The following is a 24425-nucleotide window of genomic DNA, read 5'->3' as shown; positions in this document are numbered from 1 at the left end:
TACCTCAGGATTATACCAAAGAATTCATACATATACCCAGTTGCAGAAGGCAAAACAACATAACGTTCCTCCTGGATCAGACCAGTAGTCCAGGTAATCAGTACGTTTCTGACTATGGCTAATCAATACCCTTAGTGATATAAGAATAAAGGGAAACAGCATCAGTCAAGGAAGACAGATTTTTTAAAGAAAAAAATTGGAAAGTTGGTGTGTCAAGAAGGGAAGGAGGCTCTACAGAGAGCAGCATGAAGGCAAGATAGTGAAGTCAGTCCCTTCTCTCCTTTTATGTAGATAGCCTTTGGTCTGGTAGATAGCATTATTATATCCAAAAAATTATGCCATTGTGCCAAAATACTGTTTCATTGATGCTTAAAGGGCCAAGGCTATGTCTGAACAGACCTCTGAATGATCCTCTGAAGATGCCAGCCACACATGCAGGCGAAATGTCAGGAGAAAATGCTACCAGAACACAGCCAAACAGCCCAGAAACCATCCAACACCCTTCTGAATAGTCCATTTGGCTCTGCAGTCCTAAACATTTACCCTACTTTGATTATCAAGCATCTGGGATGCAGGAAGGAGAAATGAACAAGGCCAAATGAAGGCAAGAGAGATTTTTATGACTGATGCGCGATGGTGATAGTAGCAAAGTTTAATTAATTAAGGAACTCACAGATAAAATCTGTCACATCCATTAGAATCTGGACCACTATTTAAGCAGGTTAGCAGTTGGATGTTACCTGTTTGCAAGCCAGCTGTAACAGCTGGGATGAGTTTGTTAGTTCAGCTTTTTGAAGCTGACCAGTTGTTTGGGATAGCATGCCATATGGCACTACTGTTTTACCTTGCCCAACACAGCTAATGACTTCTTGGCAAGGCCTAGGCAGTAGGTGATGCTCCCTAAAAGGAGGGAATATTCATAACCCTCTTGAAACAGACATCTATCCATGAGATCCCTTCTTAAGACCCCCACCACCACGCGGGACTCATTTGAGTTAAACTACAGCCACAAATAACCGTCTGCTTGAGCAAGCAGCTTGAGCATGTGATGCCTGGGCAATTCCAAGCTTTCTTGGGTGAGAACACTTACTGGATTTACCTGACACCAGGATTTTCTTTGGAAATGAGGCACACACATACACCTGCTCCTGATCTGGCCTGGTAAGCCCAGCTTGCCAGGCCAAGGGGTGTTACCTCAGCTGACTCACAGGCTTGCTAAGCCCCCTCAAGGAACAGAATTTGGCCCTTCTGGTGTACATGAAACTGCTGGGAGATAATCTGGGGATACGGAGTTGGGTGGTACTGATATGCTGATATCATGGCTCCAATTCACAGCAGAGTCCAGTGAGACAGGCTCAATAATATTACCAGTCTCTCTTTTTGGGAGGCTGAGAGGTAGAATGTAAATTAAAAAAAAACTACTCTTCAGATCGGCCTGAATGTTCTAACTTGGGAGGAAAAAATATATATGCTTATTTCCAATATGAAATGGAGTTGTCAATGATCTCCTGCAAATCTTACCTATCTGTCTTTCAGCATTTTACAATGCAGCTGGGATCTTGCAATCAGCTCTGTTTTGAAAAGCATCTGTTCTGATGCTGAAAGAAGAGGTGGAAATTGCATCATTGAAAGTTCTTGGCATGCGTGTGGAGTCAGCGTCTAAATGGAAGCACCATCAGTTCTGAAAATGGGTGTTTCTTCACTTAAGAAATACTTGAATTCAGGCAGCAGGTGTGTGTGTGTGTGGGGGGGGGGGGAGGAAACATTTTCAGAGCTTTTCTCTCTGCAAATGTAAACTTAGTGAATCATGGACAGCCATTCCCTCTTCTGTTAGTTTTGGCGTTCAGGGAGTTTGTTTACATATGTAAGTTTTATAGATATGTATGTTACGAACAATAGCATACCCTATTCTGTCGCATGTGGCGATCATGTGTTTGTACAAGATGCAAATGCAACTGGGAAGATTTAACTTCTCTTTGTTCTTGGCTGTTCTTCTCCCTTGAATTTAAAAATCGTTCCACATTTTAAGCATGCTTCAAAACAGCCCTTGGCTATTGGCTCAGACTTCAGCATAGTTGGGATACTGATGAACTATTGTTCTTAGCATCATACATCTGGTTCTAAACTTGGCAGCAAGATACAGATGCAAAAGCCTGCACAATGGGGCCACATATGGATGCACAAGAGAGAGCTTTCTGCAAAGTTGTGGGAAAGTCAACGTTTAGAAACATTTGAGTTATCTAAATTCAAGGCCAGTAGCACCACAGAGCCCCACAAGACTTTTAGAGTATGAGCTTTTGAGAGTGAAAGCTCCCTTTGTCAGACACCTGATGGAGCTTAAAAGTCCACCCTCCACAAATCTTGCTGGTTTCTGAGGTGCTCCTGGACTTGACTCTAGTTGTTTTACTGCAGAACACCAAGGACACCTATTGAAATTCAGATGCATGTAGGTGAAACTCTTCTAGCGTGGTGTAGTGGTTAAGAGAAGGTGGAGTCTAATTTGGAGAATCGGGTTTGGTTCCCCCACTCCTCCACCTAAGTGTCAGAGGCTTATCAGGTGAACCAGATGCGTTTCTGCATTCCTATTGGGTGACCTTGGGCTAGTCACAGTTCTTCAGAACTCTCTCAGTCCCAGACAAGGTGTCTGTTGAGGGGAGAGGAAGGGAAAGGAGATATAAGCCACCTTGAGTCTCCTTACAGGAGAGAAAGGTGGGATATAAATCCAAAACTTTCTACTGTTCTTCCCAAGAAGTCCCCCCCAAAGGAAAAGATGGGGATGTGATACCTTCTGCAAGATTTTGCAAATCTTCTGTTTTTCTGAACTAGAAAAGCCTTCATTGCTTTAGCTTATCCTCACAGAGAAAAACAGTGGACATACAGAACAACCCAAGGGGGTGGTGTTGTAAGGCCTTTCTGTAGTCCATTTCAGGTGGTCTCCTGCACTCCTTGACCCTTGGTATTCTGGGACAAGGCTGAAGCAATTTCAAGATGCAGGAATATTCTCTAGCCCAGCCTCGGTCTGTGCTTTACACTTCCAGGTAAGTCAATATGCTCCTGTTTCCCAACACCTACCAAGTTGCTTAGAAAAGGAGGCCAACTATTCAGCACAAAAACAGAACGCATTATGCTGCTCTCAATTGGGCAAGCAAAACTCAGCAGAATTGAAGTTGCAGGTCAAGAACAAAGGCACTTCAGAACTTTTCATGTTTGAGGTAAGAGGAATTCAAATCAACCCAAAGCCAGCAGGGGCGAAAGCTGCCTCATCTGCACATACGGAACCCAACAGCAACAGAATGAGCGTGCTTTCCTGCCCACTCCGCTGGGGTGGTGAGAGGAACAGAAAGGCAACATGACTGGAACGCTAAAATGTCGAGTAGGTTGAAGTTCAGAGTAGTATAAAACTTTCTGCAATTGGTCCCTAGGCCAGATCTCAAGTCAGTGTAACAAGTAAAGCCCTGACAGGGACTCACAGGCTCAACTTTCCTTCCTCTGTGCTAGGAAGCGAAGACCCCTGCTCCATAAATGCCAACTTTATATTCCCCCTCCTCCCAGTGGTGGGATCCAAAAATTTTAGTAACAGGTTCCCTCGCCAGCCCCCCCTCAGCAAAGGGGGCAGAGGCATACCTAGGCAAACCTGAGCCCTGGCCAAAACCTGAGTTGGATGCCCCCCCCCCATGGGCAGCCACCCCACCATGACCCCAATTTTTTTTTTTTGCACCAGGTCATTTCTAAATCATCATCACATTATAGAAAATGCCCCAACTCACAAATCTGAACACAGCAATGGTGAAACACGCAGGTTCTTTGATAGAGACTGGTGAGATAAAAGGTACAAAAGGCTGAGAATCAATGAATTGCAGTACCTGAAAGGGATTAACCCAGTTCAGGGAGTTACATTATTAGTCGCAATTGCTATACGGAACCTTCACGTTCAAAGGCAGTATGCCTCTCGGGGAGGCGAGGGCGTGGAGATGGAAAAGCGGACCCAATTAGTAACCCCCTCTCGGCACACACAAATAATTAGTAACCCACTCTTGGGAACTGGTGAGAACCTGCTGGATCCCACCTCTGCCTCCTCCCCATCCACCACTCTGACTTGACTTCTGAAAAACTGCCTGTTACAAGGGCCTTTATTGTACATACACTGGCCTGACAGCATGGTTTTGAATTGTGTAGTCCGCCTTGAGTCTCAGTGAGAAAGGTGGACTACAAAATACAGGACATAAGCTGCTTTGGAGAAGGACTGCTGGTAGTGCATTTGAGCTCAGAGCAAGGATGTGATGCCTCCTGCCAATGCCTTACAGCAAGATGGGGTCTCTCTGCAGGGCACAGGATTCCCTTCTAGCAGAGGCAAGTTCACAAAGCTTCCCCTGTTCATCCATGCAAAAGCTCTCTTGCCTCCTCTCTGTTCATCCTATTCACCAGACAGGCCTCCAAGATCCGTGCTTGTGGTACACAGAATCATCTCCCCAAGAAAACTGAGTGGCTACCATTAGGGGGAAAGGCTTCCTGCCTCCAATGAGATTTGGCACTATACAAAAAAGGAAATTAGTACAAATTCCAACAAACAAATTCCAACAAATTCCAACAAACACACAAATTCCACAGTGTGCACTGCGTGAACTGGCGCATGCAAGCAAATAAAATGCAGGGCACCTATGTATCAAGTTAATATAACTTCATTACAATAACAGCAATTGTCTGAAGCTCTGTCACTGTTGCAATTGGTTTTCTTCTGTTGACAAGACCTTCTTGTAGTGTGCCTGTTTTCTGATCTATGTAACCTTGAAGTTATTGTTTCTATCCACCCAATGAATGGCTGCAGTTTGTATATGCACTATGCATGTTTGTAATTTGCTGTTACGACAATGAAGTAACATTAACTTGATACATGGGTGCATTACTTTTTTTTTTTTTTGATTGTACGTGCCAGTACATACAGTGCGGGCTGCATGACCAATGAGGATGGGAACACTTCGCAACTGGTGGAGGCTTTGAATGGCCAGGTGGGGTACGGAGAGAAAAGGCAAGCAAAAGCATCTGCAGTGAGGGGGAAATCACTGGATTTGCCAATGCCAGCTTTGTTCCTCCTATATGTTGTCATGATATATAAAAAAAGAGTGAAAAGTTCACAAGAAAGGTCATTTCAAGTTAGCAGAAAGTTTGCCAACCCAAGGATGGAGTCAGTCAGTCCAGGGGCAAAAGTAGCAAAGATTAACCTTTAACATGATTGGTTAGTTCAACTGTAATTCTAGACCAATGAGAGGCTGAGGCCTGGGTGGGGAAAAGTATGCCTGATGTATGCATTTGTATATGCTTTGCTGAGTTGAGATAGAGTCTGAGAGTTAAGTTCTGTGTGTGTTGAACTTTGTTATTGCTGAAGAGTTCTGTATAGTTTGATAGTCTTGTATAGATAGACTTGTGTAACCTTGCAACTGCTAAAGTAAAAGCCTTCCTATGGAAAGAACATCTTGAGTGAAGAGTATTCTTATCCATGTGTGCTAGGAGGTTGCAGTGAGTGCAACAAGACTAAACATTCTCATCTTACCAGAGTGACTCCGCTTTATACTCTGCTGATATATATGGACACATGAAGCTGCCTTACACCAAATCATAAGAACATAAGAACGAGCCTCCTGGATCAGACCAGAGTCCATCTAGTCCAGCACTCTGCTACTCGCAGTGGCCCACCAGGTGCCTTTGGGAGCTCACATGCAGGAGGTGAAAGCAATGGCCTTCTGCTGCTGCTGCTGCTCCTGAGCACCTGGTCTGCTAAGGCATTTGCAATCTCAGATCACGAAGGATCAAGATTGGTAGCCATAGATCGACTTCTCCTCCATAAATCTGTCCAAGTCCCTTTTAAAGCTATCCAGGTTAGTGGCCATCACCACCTCCTGTGGCAGCATATTCCAAACACTAATCACACGTTGCGTGAAGAAGTGTTTCCTTTTATTAGTCCTAATTCTTCCCCCCAGAATGTTCAATGCCAGGGATTGAACTAGGGATCTTCTGCATGCCAAGAAGATGCTCTCCCACTGAGCTGTGGCTCTTCCCTATAATGTAACTCTTGGTGCTTGTCTTGAATTTCCTCTCTTCAGTTCACATGGTCTGCTGGCCACAACATTTCTTGCCAACCTCAACACTGGTAAAGTCTGAACTGTTGCGCCGCTTCTTCCTATCATGTGGCTTCACTATGTACTGGCAACTGGGACGGGTCCTCAGCTGCTGGGGCAAAGGTCGGTCCTGTATTCAGAAGGCTGGAGATACCAGAAACGTTCTGTCACACTTCTGCGCAAACTGAACTTTTCCTCTCAACATAGTCACTGGGTAGTTGCAACAGCAAACCAGCTCCTCCACTCTTGTCTCAAAATATTTCTCACTAAGCCACACACCAGAGCAATGAAACAGCTCCGCCACAAATTCAAGGTCATAACATGAATTAAACATTAACGATGGTGATAAATGTTTCGTGGGCTTGGGGAGGGAGGGGTTAATTCAATTACTGCCTCCTCCCCCCCAGCCCTGAAATTAGGACTTCTCAAAGTCCTCAAACAACCAAGTGCTGAACTTTCACTCTTCTAAACAAATTATTCTGGCATCCGGTTGTACCAGCAAGTCTCATTCGCTGAGAGGTGCTGAACAGCTACTGACCTTCGCAAGGAGACGTCAGAGAACATTTGCCATCGCAGGAAAGAGAACCTGACATGGAAGAAAACAATTCCCTGCCATTAGGAGAGTGAACTGCCAAGTGGCTGGAGGTAGAGGCAGGTGGGAGCAAGTGGGGAACATTGCAGGTGCTTCCAGGAAAGAATTCTCATGGACTTGAGACCTTTCCCGTTCTCAAAAGTTCAGGGTCATGAACCAGGTCATCAAAGCATTTTATGCTAGTTTCTCAAAACCGCCTAAGCAGCATATAGGAAACTGCACTGTACTGCATCAGTCCACAAGCTATCTAATGAGCCAGGATGGCATCGTGGTTAAGAGCAGGTGCACTCTAATCTGGAGAACCAGGTTTGATTCCCCACTCTTGCCATTTGAGCTGTGGCAGCTTATCTGAGGAACCACATTAGCTTGTGCACTCCAACACAAGCCAGCTAGGTGACCTTGGGCTAGTCACAGTTCTTCGGAGCTCTCTCAGCCCCACCTACCTCACAGGGAGTGGGGGGGGGGGAAGGAGATTGTAAGCCCCTTTGAGTCTTCTTACAGGAGAGAAAGGGGGGATATAAATCCAAATTCCTCTTCTACTTCTAATTGGCAGAACAGAACTTTAGGGTCTTATGACCTGCCAGGGAAACAAGGCAGTTTCCTATATGCTGCTTAGTAGGCGGTTTTGAGAAACCAGCATAAAGTGCTTTGATGACCTGGTTCATGACCCTGGACTTTTGAGAACGGGAAAGGTCTGAAGTCCATGAGAATTCTTTCCTGGAAGCGCTTGTAATTTCCCCCACTTGCAGCTAAGCACAGAATAACATTCAGCAAGCTCATCCCATCCCACCCTACCATCTTCACAGGTAAGGACACTCACAGTATAACCCGATTCTACGCTATGCTCAAAAGCTCTACTTGCTTCAGCCTGCTTCTGTGGCCCCTCTGTTGAGGCTGTGATCAAGGGCCCAGGATCTTCTGCTGCAAAGTTAGGCCCCAATGGCACCTTGGAGACCTATTGCCATTCCGAGGCCTTTTCCCAGTCTGCAGCCTCAGGGTCAAGCAAAAAGAGTGACTGGGAGCTATCTATGAAGGTCTTGCATGTTTGCCCCAGGGAACGACAGACTCAGAACTCCAAGGGTCCCAGTTGCCAAACAACCATTTTGTGTGGTTTTTAGGTCTAGGAAAATTTGCTAGCTATTTAGAAAAAAAAAAAAAACATTGGGAGCTGCAGACAACAGAATGCCCGAAATCTCATCAGGTTTTGTATTTAGCTCCCCTGGATTACCAAGCTATTTTTCAGCCTTGTTGCTTGGAGGAGTTTCTTACTGGCAGCCTGTACTAACAAGACGAGGGGAACAGAAAGGATGTCTCACAGGCACCTCCTCCTCCTCAAGGGAGCTTGTGGCTGCAATCACTGGGGCTTAGGGTGAGGGAATGTAGGCACACAGGAGAAATACACACTGAAGCATCTCTGGAATCAGCAGAGTCTGGGGACACATAATCTAACCACCTTGAATCAACTTCTGCAATACAGACATCCCACCAAGAAAACCGCCCAGCCTTACTACAGGAGAGGACAACCTTAGAAAAAAATCCTACACAAAGAGACCTGTTGTCCCCCTTTCAGGAAAAGGGGCAAGCAACAATGCTCTAGTCATTGCCCCAGTGAGGTACAGTGCAAAGCCCTCTTAGAAGATCCCACTGCTAGAGAGGCATATGATCTCATTCTTAATCACTTGGGGCTGCTCAGTCAGAAATTCACACATTTTTGCTTCTTCTCTCTCTCTCCCTCGACCACAGTTGTCTCCTGACCCCTGGGGAAGACACAGCCTCTCTCCATAACAGGTGGCCCTTGCTTTGTAGTCAAAGGATGGTAGAGAAGGAGGTTGCTTCAGAAATGCTGCAATATGTGTGGGGATTCAGGAGGGTTTTAATGAGATTCCTTTCCGAGAGGAGGTCTTGATCTTCACCTCCCTCCTTGCCACCTCTCACTGCGCTCAAAGTTAAGAAGATTCCTTTATTCCACACTGGACAAAAAGAAAATATAGGGCTCTCTATGGGGTTCTGGTTTCTGGGGTTCACTCCTCAATCATAAAAGGGTCACAAATTATATTCACTGCCTGCAGGTGCTCTTGCCTCTGTATTCTTTCCATGTTTTGCCCCTATTTTTTGCACTTCAAAAGCTGCACAAACCTGAATATGATAATGAAAAGAGACGCAGGCATCTACAGATACCAAAGAGCAGTAACCAAAGACAGGGTTGGTTTGTTCGAGCCAATATGTAAAATTTCAACGTACAGGGCTTCTTGAACCCAGAGTATCAGCCCAAGATGACAAACGTCTTTGTGACAGCACATTTGAGATACAGGTAATGTTATATTGTATGGTGTCATCATGCAATGATACAGGGGAATGGATACGCAAGTACTACATAAACAATGAAAAAATGCAATTAGTATCCAAAGGGCTATCACCACAACCATGTGGTATATTTTAACCAATTGATCTGTTTATAATTGAAACTTTACAATAAATCATGTTTTCATACACTCCATATATGCATTTCTTCATCCAACATTATTTCATATCAGAAATAAATACATAATTTTACCTAAACAATTCTTAGTTACAGTTATCATGTATATATGGTAACTGGCAATTATAATATAACCCAACTCTTGTGAATTTCAACTTACAGCAAATTTCCTAAGAAATAATTATATACATTTGCTTATTTCAGGAGGGGCCTTGGAAGGCTATACAAGGTTAACCAAAAATCCAGAAGGTTAACTAGCCCCACCTCACATTTTTTGCAACTTTTAATTGCTTGTAACTAAGAATTGTTTAGGTAAAATTATGTATTTATTTCTGATATGACATAATGTTGGATAAAGAAATGCATATTGTATGGTGTGGCATTGCCTTGTAGAAAAATTAAACTCTTGGTTGGAACAGGACATCAAAAAAGAAAGAGGTGATCTAAATCTTTTACAAGATTTTATGCTTGGAGAGGGGGAAAAAAGCAAAGTGTACCAGCGCTGACATAGCAGTTTCTTTCTCCCTCCTCACGGCAACCCTTCAAAAGCTCACTCTCTATATATACCTACCTCATTTTAATAAATCCTGAATTGATTCCATCTCTTTCACTGGGGCAGACAAACTGAACTACAATTCTAATTATATTGTCAAGACAGATTAATGTCGCCAGGGAGGTTAAAGACAGAACTGTTATTTAACATAGAAAGGTGACGATCTGGTGACCTCTCTTTCTGGCTCTCTGCTCCGGGCTTGACCATTTATCAGAAGAGTGAAAGGGAGCCCATTTTGTCAGGGAAGGTCAAGAAAGCAGGACTGGCATGTTTTAACCGAAGGAAGCAAGAGATATAAAACTGCTTGCCGGTTAAAAAAAAAGGAATCAAAACTGATCTTCGTTTGATCCACATCTCAGATTAGGAAGGCATTACTCAAGGAAATTGAGTGAGATAAAAGAGACCCAGATTTCAAGTGGCAAACAAAAAGCTACTTGAGAACCAGTTCTTATCACAGGAGAGTGCATTTAAAAGGAACACACTCATGAAAACGAGATAATAAAAATAACCTCCAAGCAACCTGACATCAAGACACGGATTAAATTTAGATTGCTCATAAACTGCTTTTCCTGTTCACTACAGGCACTTCGCATAAGTTATTGCAACATCCAATAACCAAAACGGCAGAACAATCCCACAATAAACAGCCACTATTTATACACGCTCCCTAGCCTAAAACCCACACAACCCACTGACTTAAATCTCTACATTCACAAAGTCAGTTTGACTGACCGAAAGGCTTTGAGGCGAAAAGGTTTTACAGAGTCTCCCAAATATAACAACGGGGGTGGCTTTCACTACTTCTGAGTGATGAAACCACAAATGTGAACGCTTGCTTCCAGGGCACTTGCGGGCAAAAATGAATGGGAAGAGGGAATGCTGAACCCATGATGGGGAAACCTTGGCTACCAGTACTTAAAAAACACCAGAATCAAACCCCAAGGGCAGGGGGTCTGCAACCTGCAGCTCTCCAGATGTTCTTGGACTACAATTTGTAGTCTGTGAACATCTGGAGAGCCTCAGGTTGCAGACCCCTGCCCAAGGGCATGCTAAATTCATGAACAATGAACCCCACCCAGACACAGGATTTGCATTCACCAATACTGCTGCAGGGAATGCAAATGTGAATCACTCCCTGGACTGCAATTCAATACTATCAACCACACCTTTGCATAGCAAGTTACTTACTGTACCAAACACTTACTGATTGGTTCCCCACCCTGGGACATGGACAATATATACCCCACTAAAAACATTCCCTTCTCACTGGACACAGTATGTAACAGACTTCCTTCTGTGATACACCTCTGAAGATGCTAGGGTTTATTTTCATTTAATCTTAATTCCTTTTTGCTAAAGCCTCCACCCACATAGCTTTTCTATATGCACGTCTCAGAGTGTCTTTTGGCAGTCGAAGGGCACCTCCTCCTTTTCTAACCCATAGAAAAAGCTGGCTGGATCCAATCCACTGTATCTCAGACCAGCTTATTTCCAAAGCTGCTAAGACGGCCCAATCACAAGCACTGTCAGAATATACCTCTTTAAGAAATGGCCGCCCATTTCAGCAGACAGCTGATCCTGAGGAACAGAGCAAAATATATGAGCGTATTTAAAATCAAGGGGGGATGCAGCGTGAATGTCAACACACTCTGAAAATTAGAGAGGCCACAAGGGGAGGTGGTCGTAAATAAGCCCCCCTCGTCCCATCATGACACATATTTGGATGGTATTAGGATAGGAACCTCAGAAGTAATTTAAATTTGTAACCCTAAACTGATCTAAGATTTAGTTACAATAGGGTACAGGAGAGCAGACAGATGGGGTGGTTTTGGATGGCTGACTTGACTCTTCCATCTCTAACAAATCATCCATCTCCTGTTACAGGATGTTTCTGATATTAAATCCTTAACCAAGAGACAGAATTGATTAAAACATTCATTCGTTCCTGTCGCTTGGTGAGTCACTGGGGATCTTCCTTTACTATTTTTCCTGCCCCTAACCACAATACACTCAAAAATTACAAGGGGGAACAAACAGCATCTCCATTTCATTTACCATCCCTTCCTAGCCAGTTGTCATCAGAGGATCAAAGAAAAACATACCAAATTGTTACAGGCAGATGCAGGCAATTAAATTGATTTGAGTAACAGAAAATGAGATATCAGAATGAACCAGAAAGTTCTTTTGCCAAGTCTCTTAAAGGGTGGGCGGGTTATTAAATTGAATAAATAATAATAATGAAATAATAATAATTTAGCTCCAAAAGAAAAATCTGGGGAAAGAAACCTCCTTGCAGAGCACTGGGGAAGACCAGTGGTCACTTGGAACTATATTGAACATTGAGTTCTGCAAGCTCAGAGTATTTTTGTTCCCTTAGTATCCCATTCTGCTGTCCCTCAGAGCAAAGAAAGGCACTTGGGTGCTGTGTGGTTTCCGGGCTGTATGGCCGTGTTCTAGCAGCATTCTCTCCTGATGTTTCGCCTGCATCTGTGGCTGGCATCTTCAGAGGATCTGATGTTGGTTGTTCTCCACCCACCCTGAACACTCCAACAGATATATATACTCCACTTGCTTTCCCAACATCAGATCCTCTGAAGATACCAGCCACAGATGCAGGCGAAACGTCAGGAGAGAATGCTGCTAGAACATGGCCATACAGCCCAGAAACCACACAAAACCCAAGTGATTCCGGCCGTGAAAGCCTTCGACAATACAAAGAAAGGCACGTTGGTGCATGCAGCCGGCACAGAGGCACTTATCCATGCATGCACTTCAGATTCTGAAATGAAACCTTTATGGATATGGCATTGCCCAGAATACAAATGTACATGGACACCGCTGTCAAGCTGCAGCTGAATTCTGGCAACCCCAGCAAGAGGCTTTTGAGGCAAGTGAGAAACGGGTGGTTTGCCACTGCCTTCCTCTGTAGGGTTTTCGAGCAGACATCCTTCCAATGTTCTAAATCCTTACCAGTTTGTCCAAGAAGACCACCAGATCCTAAGGAAAGAAAAACAGAAGAGAAGGTCAGCCCTCCAAGGTCTTTTCGAGCAACCAGCTGCCTCTTCAGTTCTGCAGCTTCACACAGGTCAACAACGATTGGAAACGGGTATCAACTCTACTAAGGCTACATTTGGGTTGTTAACTGAATTAGGTCCCATCAGGGAAAGACTGGGCTTCTTGATCTCCTTAAGGGAAACACACAGAGCCAGGGAAGAAGAAGAATTGTTTTTAGATCCTGCTTTTCTCAACCTTTAAGGAGTCTCAAAGTGTCTTACAGCCATCTTCGCTTTCCCTCCCCGCAAGACACCTTGTGAGGTAGAAGAAGAGTTTGGATTTACACTCCCTGTTCTCTCCTGTAGGAAGACTCAAAGGGGCTTACAAATTCCTTTCCCTTCCTCTCCGCATAACAGATTCTGTGTGAGGTAGGTGGGGCTGAGAGAGTTTTGAGAGAACTGTGCCCAAGGTCACCCAGCAGGAATGTAGGAGTAGGGAAACAATTCTAGTTCACCAGATAAGATTCTGCCACTCATGTAAAGGAGTGGGTAGGTGAGCTGAGAGAACTGTGACTGACCCAAGATCACCAGGCTTCACATGAAGGAAGGGGGAATCAAACCGGATTCTCCAGATTAGAGTCTGCCATTTTTAATCACTACACCATCCTGGCTCAGTCGTGCTGGGACTGAGATGACATTTTGTCTAGCAAGTGCCAGATACTTCAGTCTGTCACACTCCTCTTTTGATACTTCTATCTCGACTACTGTTGGCTGAAAGTCGCCCCCCCCCCCCCTAGTGGTGTTCAGCAAAGCTCTTTCCCTCAACCACCCAAGCCTCCCTTTCTTCTTCCTTCACCATCGCTCTTACTCTGCCTTCAGGACTCACTGCTGGCACCACAAAAGAGCAGTGTCAGCAAATACTACTCTCTGGATCTGGTTCACTTTTCCCTCAGCCTTACAGCAGCTGCAGAGAATATCATTTTCAAAATTGGCGGGAGCCTTATTTGGCATAGAAGAAGAAGAAGAAGAGTTTGGATTTATATCCCCCCTTTCTCTCCTGTAGGAGACTCAAAGGGGCTGACAATTTCCTTGCCCTTCCCCCCTCACAACAAACACCCCGTGAGGTGGGTGGGGCTGAGAGAGCTCCGAAAAGCTGTGACTAGCCCAAGGTCACCCAGCTGGCGTATGTGGGAGTGCACAGGCTAATCTGAATTTCCCCTCCCCATTTCCCTAGACTGAAACAAACCCAGAAAAGATTATGCCCCTCTTTTTATGAGCTGATTCTGTTGAGTCTGGCCCTCAGAGTTCTCATTCAACACAACCTCATATGTTCTTGAGATGGGGCCTGTTGCCAATGTTAATTGCCCAATTCCTTTTTAAAAAAACTTAAACTTTGCTTATGCATCCTTTAACCCCCACTTCTGCCCAATCTCACACCCATGCTCACTGTCCCTTTAAGTGTTTGTGTAGGATCTATGTGAGAGAAAACATACCAGGAGCATACAAAACATAATACATTATGAACACCATTGAAGTACCTTGCATATTGCCTCCTGGGAATATTCTTCTATGTCTGCAACAAAAATTGAATTATTTAAGTCATTATAGTGTCCCGAAAATGTATTTTTAATGTTCAAAAGCTGCCACACGCCTCTTCACATCAACACCACACCTTCCACGCTGCAAAGAAGTTTCAACACAGCTGGGTTTGCCACTTTCCATTGAAGATATCTGAACCTGTGCATAAGAAAGCTCATGGGCTCTCATGTCACAATACTACAAGAGCCAACGAACATAGTGCGTAAATTTAGCAAGAAGCGCTCTCAGGGATCTTCCTGACGTTGCAAGAGATCCGAGGACATACCTTTAAGGTTGTGGATGCCAAGCCTGCCTTAGAATTGGTTGTGGGCAGGAAACAGTCTGGGCAAAACCACATCAGGGGGCTGTTTATCGGCTGCAGTCTGAACTGTGAAAGGCTTTACAGAGAGCCACTTCAGACAATCCCAAACTATCTGGACTCTGCATCATACTTTGTAAGAGGCAGTTTCACAGATGCATCGATAACACCCGGCTTCAAGACCAAAATGTCACTTCACCTGATGGAGCTGTGGAGGTCCCGTAGCCTTTCATTTCCAAGGCCAGGACACGGAAGCCGGCATCAGCAAGGGCTGGGATCTAGGGTGGAACAACAGTATGAGAACTGCCACAGAGGGTACCAAGTTTGGATTTATTAATAAACCATTTGTTTCTTCTTCTGCCATGCACTGCCTGGTTTCCTCCCAAGTCCTCAACTTTCCCCTACATTTTTATGCAGTTTGGCCTCTATCTCCGAACCCAGATTATCAATGTTTACTGATCGTCAGGATTACAAGTCTAATTCCAGACTCTAAGCACTGTGCAGTCACTTTTAGCAGAATATCGCAAGTCCCAAACATTTAGTTGTAATTTTGAAAGCAAAACAGGAGTCCACTCATAGGTTTGGCGCAACATACTCCAATCCACCCATCCCTAAAGTAAAGTTTCCCCTTCAGTCGTGTCCGACCCTGGGGTACCACTGCAAGCAGTGATTTCACAGGCAAGCCGTTTTTGTGGGGTAGTTTGACACTGCTTTCCCCGGCTATTCTTTACCCCCTAGCTATGAGCTAGGTACTCATTTACCAACCAAGGAATGGATGGATGGCTGAGTTGACCATGAGCCAGCTGCCAGGATATCTGACCCACAGGGGGCTTGAACTCCTGACTGTGTGAGTGGCAGTGCAAGCACTTAACCACTACGGCACCCATCTCTACTTGCATCCTAAAATGCTCTCTTCATCTTTCATCAGCTTGTTCCTGACACCTCAACTGGGTCCCAGCGTGGCCTTTCAACTGGTTGGAAAGCATAAACAGTTGTCTATCTCTGGGAAGACCCAAGCTGAAATCCTAAAAACACTTTCCTAAAGTAAGCCCCAAGGAATACAATGAGACTTCTGAGAGGACCTGCTTCAGATTGCTACCCCAGGCTCTTTCTAAAAACAGCACAGTAAAATGTATTGTCGAAGGCTTTCACGGCCGGATTCAACTGTTTGTGATGGGTTTTCCAGCCACAGATGCAGGCAAAATGTTAGGAACAAGATCTACCAGACCACGGCCACACAACCCGGAAAACCCACCACAACCAACACAGTAAAATGCTTAGAATACCGGATTGGGAACAGGAAGACCTTGGTTCAAATCCTCACAGAGCCATGAAGCTCATTGGGTATCTCACCTACTCTCAGCCTAAACTATTCCTCAGGATCATTGTAAAGGTAAGACAAAGAGGAAAGGAATACAACTATGTATGCCACCATAAGTCTCAGGCAGAGGAGTCTGGTATCTTCTGGTCCTCTTAGACTGTTTGTGTCAGAGATTGGATGCACAAAGCAGATACTCTGACACTGTGCCATATGCATGCCTTTCTTCTTCTGCCTGTAACTAGGGGCATGCCTCTACCCTCACCCCCAAAAATCAATGCTATCTAAGTCTTGCTCAGGAGGACATAGGAGTTGATAGAACTCCCACTTTTTGGTGCACTGAGCTTGTGTAGGAACATCAACAGATCCCCAGCAAGGAAGTAGCCATGCTACTTGACCCCATCAGCTACACACAAGGATAATCTAGTCTGCTCCACTGGTAATCTTGATTCCCAGCTACATATCTGAGAGCTATACTCCTGGTGTGTGCACATGAAGACCAGAAAGAGATTGTTCGCTGTTGTGTGCAATGGATGGCACCCTCCGTCCTGGAAAGATATAAGCTGTCTTACCTGGTATCGCCAGGAAAACCATGATTCTGGGAAGCCATGGCAGAGGCAAACTGCAGGGCCATTACCCATCTCTACGAAGTGCAGCCAGGTACCAGGCTAAAGGGAAAACAGAAGGCTTGGCTCATCCCTGGGTGATGCCAAATGTTCACAGGTCTCCAGGTTCATTACAAAGTATGTATGAAAATGCTCCCATTTCAAAACTTGTGTTGCATTCAGACCAAACAACAAATATTGAACTCTCTTTGGTGAACCAGAAATAGCCCCAGATTTCAGATTTTGGTTGCTTCTAAGTGGAATGAAAGCCCTCAATACAAGCAGCACTGACAAATCACAAAGCTGGCTATAAACCCTAGGAAAATAGGGAACTGAAGACAGACACAATATAGATAACTGACTTTCCCCTTTACTCACAGTTTAAATGCACTAAACTGACAGCATGGGTGCTGTCACAGACTCACATCCCTTATTAAGAAGAGTTTGGATTTATATCCCACCTTTCTCTCCTGTAAGGAGACTCAAGGTAGCTTACAAACTCCTTTCCCTTCCTCTCCCCACAACAGACACCTTGTGAGGCAGGTGGGGCTGAGAGAGTTCCTAAAAATTGTGACTAGCCCAAGATCACCCAGCAGGAATGCAGGAGTGCGGAAACACATCTGGTTCACCAGATAAGCCTCTGCCACTCACGTGGAAGAGGGGGGAATCAAACCCGGTTCTTCAGATTAGAATCCACCTGCTCTTAACCACTACACCACGCTGGCTCTCTAAAGTTTAGAATAATTTCTCACCCATAAGCATGCTTTAGAACATGGAAGAGAAAAGGAAACTCAACTTTCAATCCTCTTTACATTATGCAGCAAAAGCACATCTTCGGTTTGGCTTGATAAGAGTTCACTGGTACAAAGAATTCTTTCCCCATTAAAAGTCTGTTAGGATCAAGTTTGATAAGACTTAACTGCTCTTACCTTGATGGTCACAGAGCCATGGGTCACATTTTCTGGGTCACAGGCGGCTGGCCAGGTTTCTTGTCCGAGAAGCTGTGCGGTAGACAGTTTAAAGAGATGGAGACAGACATTTTCAGATATAATCCACATACTGTGAAATTCAATATTTCGCTACTGTCACCTGCAGCCATTCACACTAAGAAAGGAAGGGTTTTATTCATGGGCATGAGTTGTTGGATGCTCTGCTCAAGTATCTTTTTGCAGAGAGATTCACCATAGTGTTCACTTTTGGGAATGCGACTGAACACCATAGTGTTCACTTTTGGGAAGAGAGGGAACTTTTAAGTTATGAAAATGGACAGCAGTCAGATTATTTTACTGACTCAGTTAGCAGGCAAGGGGGGAGGGGAGAGCAGGAAAAATCCTGCTAGCTGGATAGCAGCAGCTGAAGAACATCTAGCACAGTTTGTTTCTCCTCTGCTGTAGGTATTTAAAACCTGGGCTTCAGTGCCTTGGCTTTTTGCTGGAGGGCTGTAGTTAGCATGAGCAGGAAAATCTGCCAGCAGGAGAGGAAGACCAGCTCTGTATTTTGAAGACTTTTCTCACCATCTCCTATTGGTTTGTCAGTGTTGTAAGCTGGTTTGGGTTCCCAGGGAGAAGAGCAAAATGGAAATTATTATTTGCATACCGCATTATACTTCAATAGGGACTTGATGCAGCTCACGTCATTCTCTCCTGTTTTTACCCTCACAACCACCTTCTAAGTAGGTTAAACTAAGTGTGTGAGTGCATGGCCCAGGGTCATCCAGCAAGCTTCCGTGGTGGAGCAGCATTCAAATTTGGGTCACCCAGATCCTAGCATGCTCTCGCCTGCGGTGACTAGCAGTCAGTCTCCCTATCCCCTGTCTGAAGCAAATACCTTTCCCAATGTTGAAAAATTCAGCAAGCTTCAAAGTTTAACCCTTAGTCTAACATGAAGCTTTAGACCACAGAGAACGGGAAGCATCTCACTTCCATTGAGGGTCTTCCGCAGAGGCCCTGTTCTATATGCCACCACTTTCAGGAACAGAGTGGCTCGAGGTCAGAGCCTTCTCTGTAGTGGCACCTCTGCTTTGAGGAGCAATCCTCTCAGCGTGTTTCCTGGCAGCAAAGCTTGAATAAGGCTTTAGGTGCCAGCTAGAAATTTGGTTCTTCTAACAGGCATTGGGTAACCTTGCTTTCCCAATCTTACCTCTTTCATCTTTGATGTCACAGTAACTTGTAGTTTTACCTGAAGCTCTACTGAAAAAATGTAGTGATTTAAGCTGACCTCTTTGCCCTGCTTAATTTTATTTATTGCTAATTGGGACCTTCCACATGTTAAGCAAATACCCCACCACTGAGCCACGGCCTGCATTCCCTGCTCAGAGCCCATCTGTGACTCCATGATACTCCTCCCCTCCCCGACATCCAATTCCACACGGCATTTTTAAGCATCTCTTTAGCAACTTGGAAAAATCACCCTAATAAAATACATCTATTAAACAAATGTGACTCAATTCCTTTTCATGTTCTCCCCTTTTATAACTCTTTTGGCATCTAAAATCTCTTGGACATTTCAGTGTAGCTCTGCTTGTTCATTCTAGCACAGGGGTCTGCAACCTGCAGCTCTCCAGATGTTCATGGACTACATTTCCCATCAGCCCTGCCAGCATGGCCAATTGGCCATGCTGGCAGGGGCTGATGGAATTTGTAGTCCATGAACATCTGGAGAGCTGCAGGTTGCAGACCCCTGTTCTAGCACCTCCATTCAGGATACATGGCAGGTTTCTAACACAGAGGCATGATTCAAATCTTAGTTTCCTGGGCTGGGCCAGAGGATGTTCCACGACCCACTCACACAGTAATGTCATGCTGAAAAACATAACTCTAATCCAGTGCTTAGAAAGATGTTGTCAAGTGCTGTGTGTAGTTGGCCTTGGTTCCCATCCGTTTGAGCACCAACCTCAAGTTTGGCGGTTCGCCCGGACTTTGTGCTGGGCTGAGATATGCTTGCTTGTGTGTTATCATTAAGTGTATTTCTTTCTGTGTGAATTATTTCTTTCTTCTTTCTGTGTGAATTCCTTTTTGTTTTGTATCTATTTACGGGTGGGATGTTAGTCTGGTTTTATACTACTGATTGAACACTCGGGCTCCAGAGTTCTCCTGCTTTGCCTATGGATCTGTCTAAGCCAGTGAATAAAGAACTGTTTGAAGTTACTTTGATCTGGACTCAGTCTGTTCATTACAGATGTGTGTTAACGTAGGCAGTTTTGTTTCCTCCACATACATTATCCCTTTGTACAGTGGAACCTCAGTTTTCATTGCCTTTAGTTTTCATCGGTTTTAGTTTTCGTCGATTTTTTCAGTGAAAAATTTGTCTCCATTTTCATAGATTTGCCTCGGTTTTCATCGATTTGCAGTAAGGTGAAGGGGTTTATGGAGAAAAATCACACGGACAAAGCTGTTGCAGGCCGTGCCTGCAACTTGTTTAATGACAACGTCTTGCTCCACTTCAGACAAATCTTAAAGAGGCATCAGGAACAGACCTCTTTGGACAGCTTTCTGGTGTGACATTGGTCAACTGGCTCTGAAGCTGGTCCTAGTGTTATTGTTTGTTACTGTTTTCAGCATTAAACACTATGTTTATTCACCAAAAATGTGTTTTTGGTATGTTTTTTTGGAGTGCCTAGAACGGATTAATTGGATTTACATTGATTCCTATGGAAAAGTTTGCCTCAGTTTTCATCGGTTTCGGTTTTCATCAATTCTTTTCGGACGGATTACCCACGAAAACCGAGGTTCCACCATATACATTTTGTAGACTTCGGAATGAAGTGTTTTGGTGGCTAATAACTGCTGTTTCAGCATAGGCACTGTTAAGTAAGGAATGACATGACTGGGGGCAGGGGAAGAGACTAGAAGCCACAATAGGAAAGGTGGGTTAGAAGTTCTTTAAAACATACACAAAAAGGGTTTCACAGCCGGATTCAACTGGTTGTTGTGGGCTTCCTGGGCTGTGTGGCCATGGTCTGGTAGATCAGTGTGTAACACACTTCTCTCTGTGATACCCCAGCCATAGATGCAGGCTAAATGTTAGGAACAAGATCTACCAAACCACGGCCACACAGCCCGGAAAGCCCACAACAACCAAAACACAAAAAGGCTTGATCAAACGGAACATATACACTCCAGCCGCATGTACAGCCAATCCATTTTTGTAAATATATACTCAGTCATAAAGTCTGGAAGATAGCCTTTCTTTAAAAGGGAGAAAAATCAAGGATCCTTTGAATTCTGCATTAAAATTCCCATACAGAAAAATAAACAGCGTATAGTCCAGATGATACAAATGGGCTTTGCTTAATTTCCTGTTTTTGTCAGAACATAGCTCTATCAATGGCTATTAACCAGGAGGACCAAACAAAACTTCCAGCTTTCAGTGCAGTATTCCTACACTTCTGGTTGGTAGGGTGCATTTGGGATGCATTCAACCGGTCACTGCCTAAGACACTGTGGGGGGAAGTGACCCAGCAAGGCTCTTGCCAGCCAACAACCCTGTCCTCTGACAGCACCCTTTGAATTTGTTTTAAAGAATCTTCCCAGCCCACCCCATTTCCGAGCGTGCAAAGGGACGAGTCTGCTGCTCCTTGCAAAAGAGCCAATGTTTGAACTGCTGAGTGAACCATTAGCCACGGAAGTCAGTTTTTCAGAGAAAGTGGAAGACGGAGAAGGATGAAAAGGATCCACTTTCAAACGATCAGCTGGTACATGAGCTCCCATTTACTAGCGGAAAACACTGCAGGTTGTTAGGCTTCAAGCAACAGAAGCGTTCCAGAGAGGCTTCACTCTGACACAGTAACAAGATCCTCACAGGCTTGAGTCAGCCAGTTGGAGAGGAATGTTGGCAAGGTGAAGATGCCAGACGTGCTGCAATCAGCAGTCCCGTACAGCCCCTTGAAGCGGTTATTCCCTTATCCTCTACAGGGTGTCCCACCATCAAACTCTTCCCAGGGTCATGACACTCTTTGTCACAAAGTGTTTGAGACAGAAGAAGAAGAGGAGGAGGAAGAGGAGGAGTTTGGATTTATATCCCCCCTTTCTCTCCTGTAAGGAGACACAAAGGGGCTTACAATTTCCTTTCCCTTCCCCCCTCACAACAAACACCCTGAGAGGTAGATGGGGCTGAGAGAGATGTAACAAGCCCAAGGTCACCCAGCTGGCATGTGTTGGAGTGCACAAGCTAATCTAGTTCACCAGATAAACCTCCACAGCTCAAGTGGCAGAGAATCCGAGAAGCAGTACATGAAGCTAGTGTGGTATAGCGGTTAAGGGCAGCAGTCTCCAACCTGGAGAACCAAGTTTGATTCCCCACTCCTCCACTTGAAGCCTGCTGAGTGGCATTGGGCTAGTCACAGTTCTCTCAGAACTCTCAGTCCCAACAAAGTGACTGTTGTAGGATGGGGAAAAGAGAAAAGCAGGGTATAAAAACCAACTCTTCTTCTTCTAGCCTGCCTCTGATGTTCCCCTGCCTAGGAATCAGCACAAAGAAGTATATCACCTTCAACTTTTAGCCTTCATATACTATACTACTCACTGGTAGGCCAAACTAATACCTTTCTGAAGGTATCGAAGCCAGTGGTCATCTATGGACCTCATGGCAGTGGTTTATCACAGCCTGTGTGAGGAAAAGCATCCCATTTTGCCTGTTCCGAACTCAGCCAATTCCTAATATCATTGGGTGATCGGCAGGGCCATTTTAAGCACAGTTCTACCTACCTAACCCCACTGACAGTTCTACCTACCTAACCCCATTGATCTTAGAAGGAAGCAACTCTGTGTCGGATGATAGGATTAGACTTAGTGCTCAGAGAAATCTGTTTATTTTCTATATAATAGTGATATATTTATAAACCTCCCAGAACAACAGCTCCCAAGCCTTCCAATCTTACTCAAAGAAAGCACAGCAATTTCTTGGTCATTTGAATTGCTCCTTTCCCCCCTTCCTTCAGAAGCTGCAACAGTTCCCACCCACCCCTTTAAGCTACTACATGAACCATCCTTCCAGAAGATCCAGAGAAACCTCTCCGTACTCAGGGCTATGCAGCCTGGCCACTCACCTGAATCCCAGTCAAATCTTGCAGCTCCTTTAATGCAGAGTCAGCATCTTTCACAAGAATGGTGGCCATTCCCATCGCCCGAGCAGGCTTCAGGTTAGCCCCAATGTCATCCAGAAAAATAACCTAGATTGAAAAAGCAGTCAGACTCAGGCATCAGTGGACAATCTTTCTTGAGCGGTTTATTCAGAGGGCTTCCTGCTTCTTTAACACACATTATTCAAGTGTTCATGTAATCCACATATCGCACTTGGGAAAACTGTCTTCCCCACCCGTGTAAGTGATAATTCATTGTGATTCACATTGTGATTCTTCTATGAGAAAAATGGAAGAAAGATGCCTTTAATTAAGCAATAGGAAGGAGTCTAGCAGGTATTCAGGCCTCCCTCCTCACAGTCTACTCATGTCCTTTGAGCTTGAGAAGGAAGTAGACATTGCTCACGTGCTTTCAAAAGGATGCTGTCAGCCATGAGGACCAGAACCTCACTCTGGGTTTACAATAGCAACTCAAGTTTGTCAGGAGGCTACACAACTTTTTTTCGCTCTAACCTGATGAGGTTAGCCTCATCTCGTCAGATCTAGGAAGCTAAGCAAGGTCAGCCCTGGCTAATATTTGGATGAGAAACCACCAAGGGAGTCCAGGGTCATGATGATGAGGCAAACCACCTCTTATTTATTTATTTTATTTATTTTGTTCGATTTTTATACCGCCCCATCCCCTGGGGGCTCTGGGCGGTGTACAACATTTAAAAACAATGTATTAAATAGCATTTAAAAACAGCAGTAAAACTCCTAATACATTTACAATTTAAAACCCAAATCTAAGTTTAAGTTAAGATTCAAAGTGCAGTGTGGCGTCCAGCATCAATAAATAAAACCCTCCCACCCCATGGTGGAGGGGGCATGGTGAGTCTCAGTGATGTAATTACGGCCTAGGTGTCAGAGGCCAAAAGCGGGGCACTATTGGCGGCTGGATCCTCCGAAGGCCCGGCGGAACAGCTCTGTCTTGCAGGCCCCGCGGAACTCTCCAAGGTCCCGCAGGGCCCGGACAGCTGGGGGGAGAGCGTTCCACCAGGCCGGGGCCAGGGCTGTAAAGGTCCTGGCCCGTGTGGAGGCCAGCCGCATTGCCGAGGGGCCAGGGACCACCAGTAGGTTGGCCTCCGCTGAACGAAGAGGCCGCCTAGGGACATATGGGGTGATGCGGTCTCGAAGATACGATGGTCCCAAGCCGTGAATGGCCTTAAAGGTCAATACCAGCACCTTGAAGATGATCCGGAACTCTACTGGAAGCCAATGCAGCTGCCGCAGCACAGGTTGAATGTGCTCCCGAAAGGTACTGCCCGTAAGCAGGCGTGCTGCTGCATGGTGAACCAGTTTTAATCGCCGGATCAAACGCAAGGGAAGGCCCGCGTAGAGCGAGTTACAATAGTCAAGTCTGGAGATGACCGTTGCATGGATCACCGAGGCTAGATCCGCTCTGGAGAGGAAGGGGGCCAGTCGCCGGGCCTGACGGAGATGGAAAAAGGCAGCCCGGGTTGTATGGGCCACCTGGATCTCCATTGAGAGAGTTGAATCCAGGTGGACCCCCAGGCTGCGAACGGAGGGGGTCGGTGCCAATGTGGCCCCCTCCCATACCGGCGGTTGGAAAGTTCCCTCCCCTCCTTCACGGCCAAGCCAGAGGATCTCCGTCTTCGAAGGGTTCAGTTTCAGCCTGCTCTGACGCAACCAACCAGCTACCGCCTCCAAACAGTGCTGTAGAGCCGCAGGGGCGGCGGCTGCTCCCCTCCATCAACAGAATGAGCTGAGTGTCATCAGCGTACTGGTGACAAATC

General features: G+C 45.2%; 1 protein-coding gene across 1 annotated transcript in view; it reads right to left on the bottom strand.

Moving 5' to 3' along the window:
* Window positions 1-24425, bottom strand: part of EPHX2 (epoxide hydrolase 2) — an 87019-nt gene that overhangs the window by 38298 nt on the left and 24296 nt on the right. The window contains exons 5-10 of the mRNA XM_048516744.1: window positions 22597-22719; window positions 17480-17551; window positions 16518-16613; window positions 14827-14905; window positions 14269-14303; window positions 12708-12734 (exon numbers count right to left, since the gene is read on the bottom strand). Coding sequence (XP_048372701.1) covers window positions 12708-12734; window positions 14269-14303; window positions 14827-14905; window positions 16518-16613; window positions 17480-17551; window positions 22597-22719 — 432 coding nt within the window. The remainder of the gene's footprint in view (window positions 1-12707; window positions 12735-14268; window positions 14304-14826; window positions 14906-16517; window positions 16614-17479; window positions 17552-22596; window positions 22720-24425) is intronic.

The sequence above is a fragment of the Sphaerodactylus townsendi genome, linkage group LG01, assembly GCF_021028975.2.
Source record: "Sphaerodactylus townsendi isolate TG3544 linkage group LG01, MPM_Stown_v2.3, whole genome shotgun sequence".
NCBI lineage: Eukaryota > Metazoa > Chordata > Lepidosauria > Squamata > Sphaerodactylidae > Sphaerodactylus > Sphaerodactylus townsendi.
The sequence above is the reverse complement of the archived record's forward strand: the minus strand, read 5'-3'. Positions and strand labels throughout refer to the sequence as shown.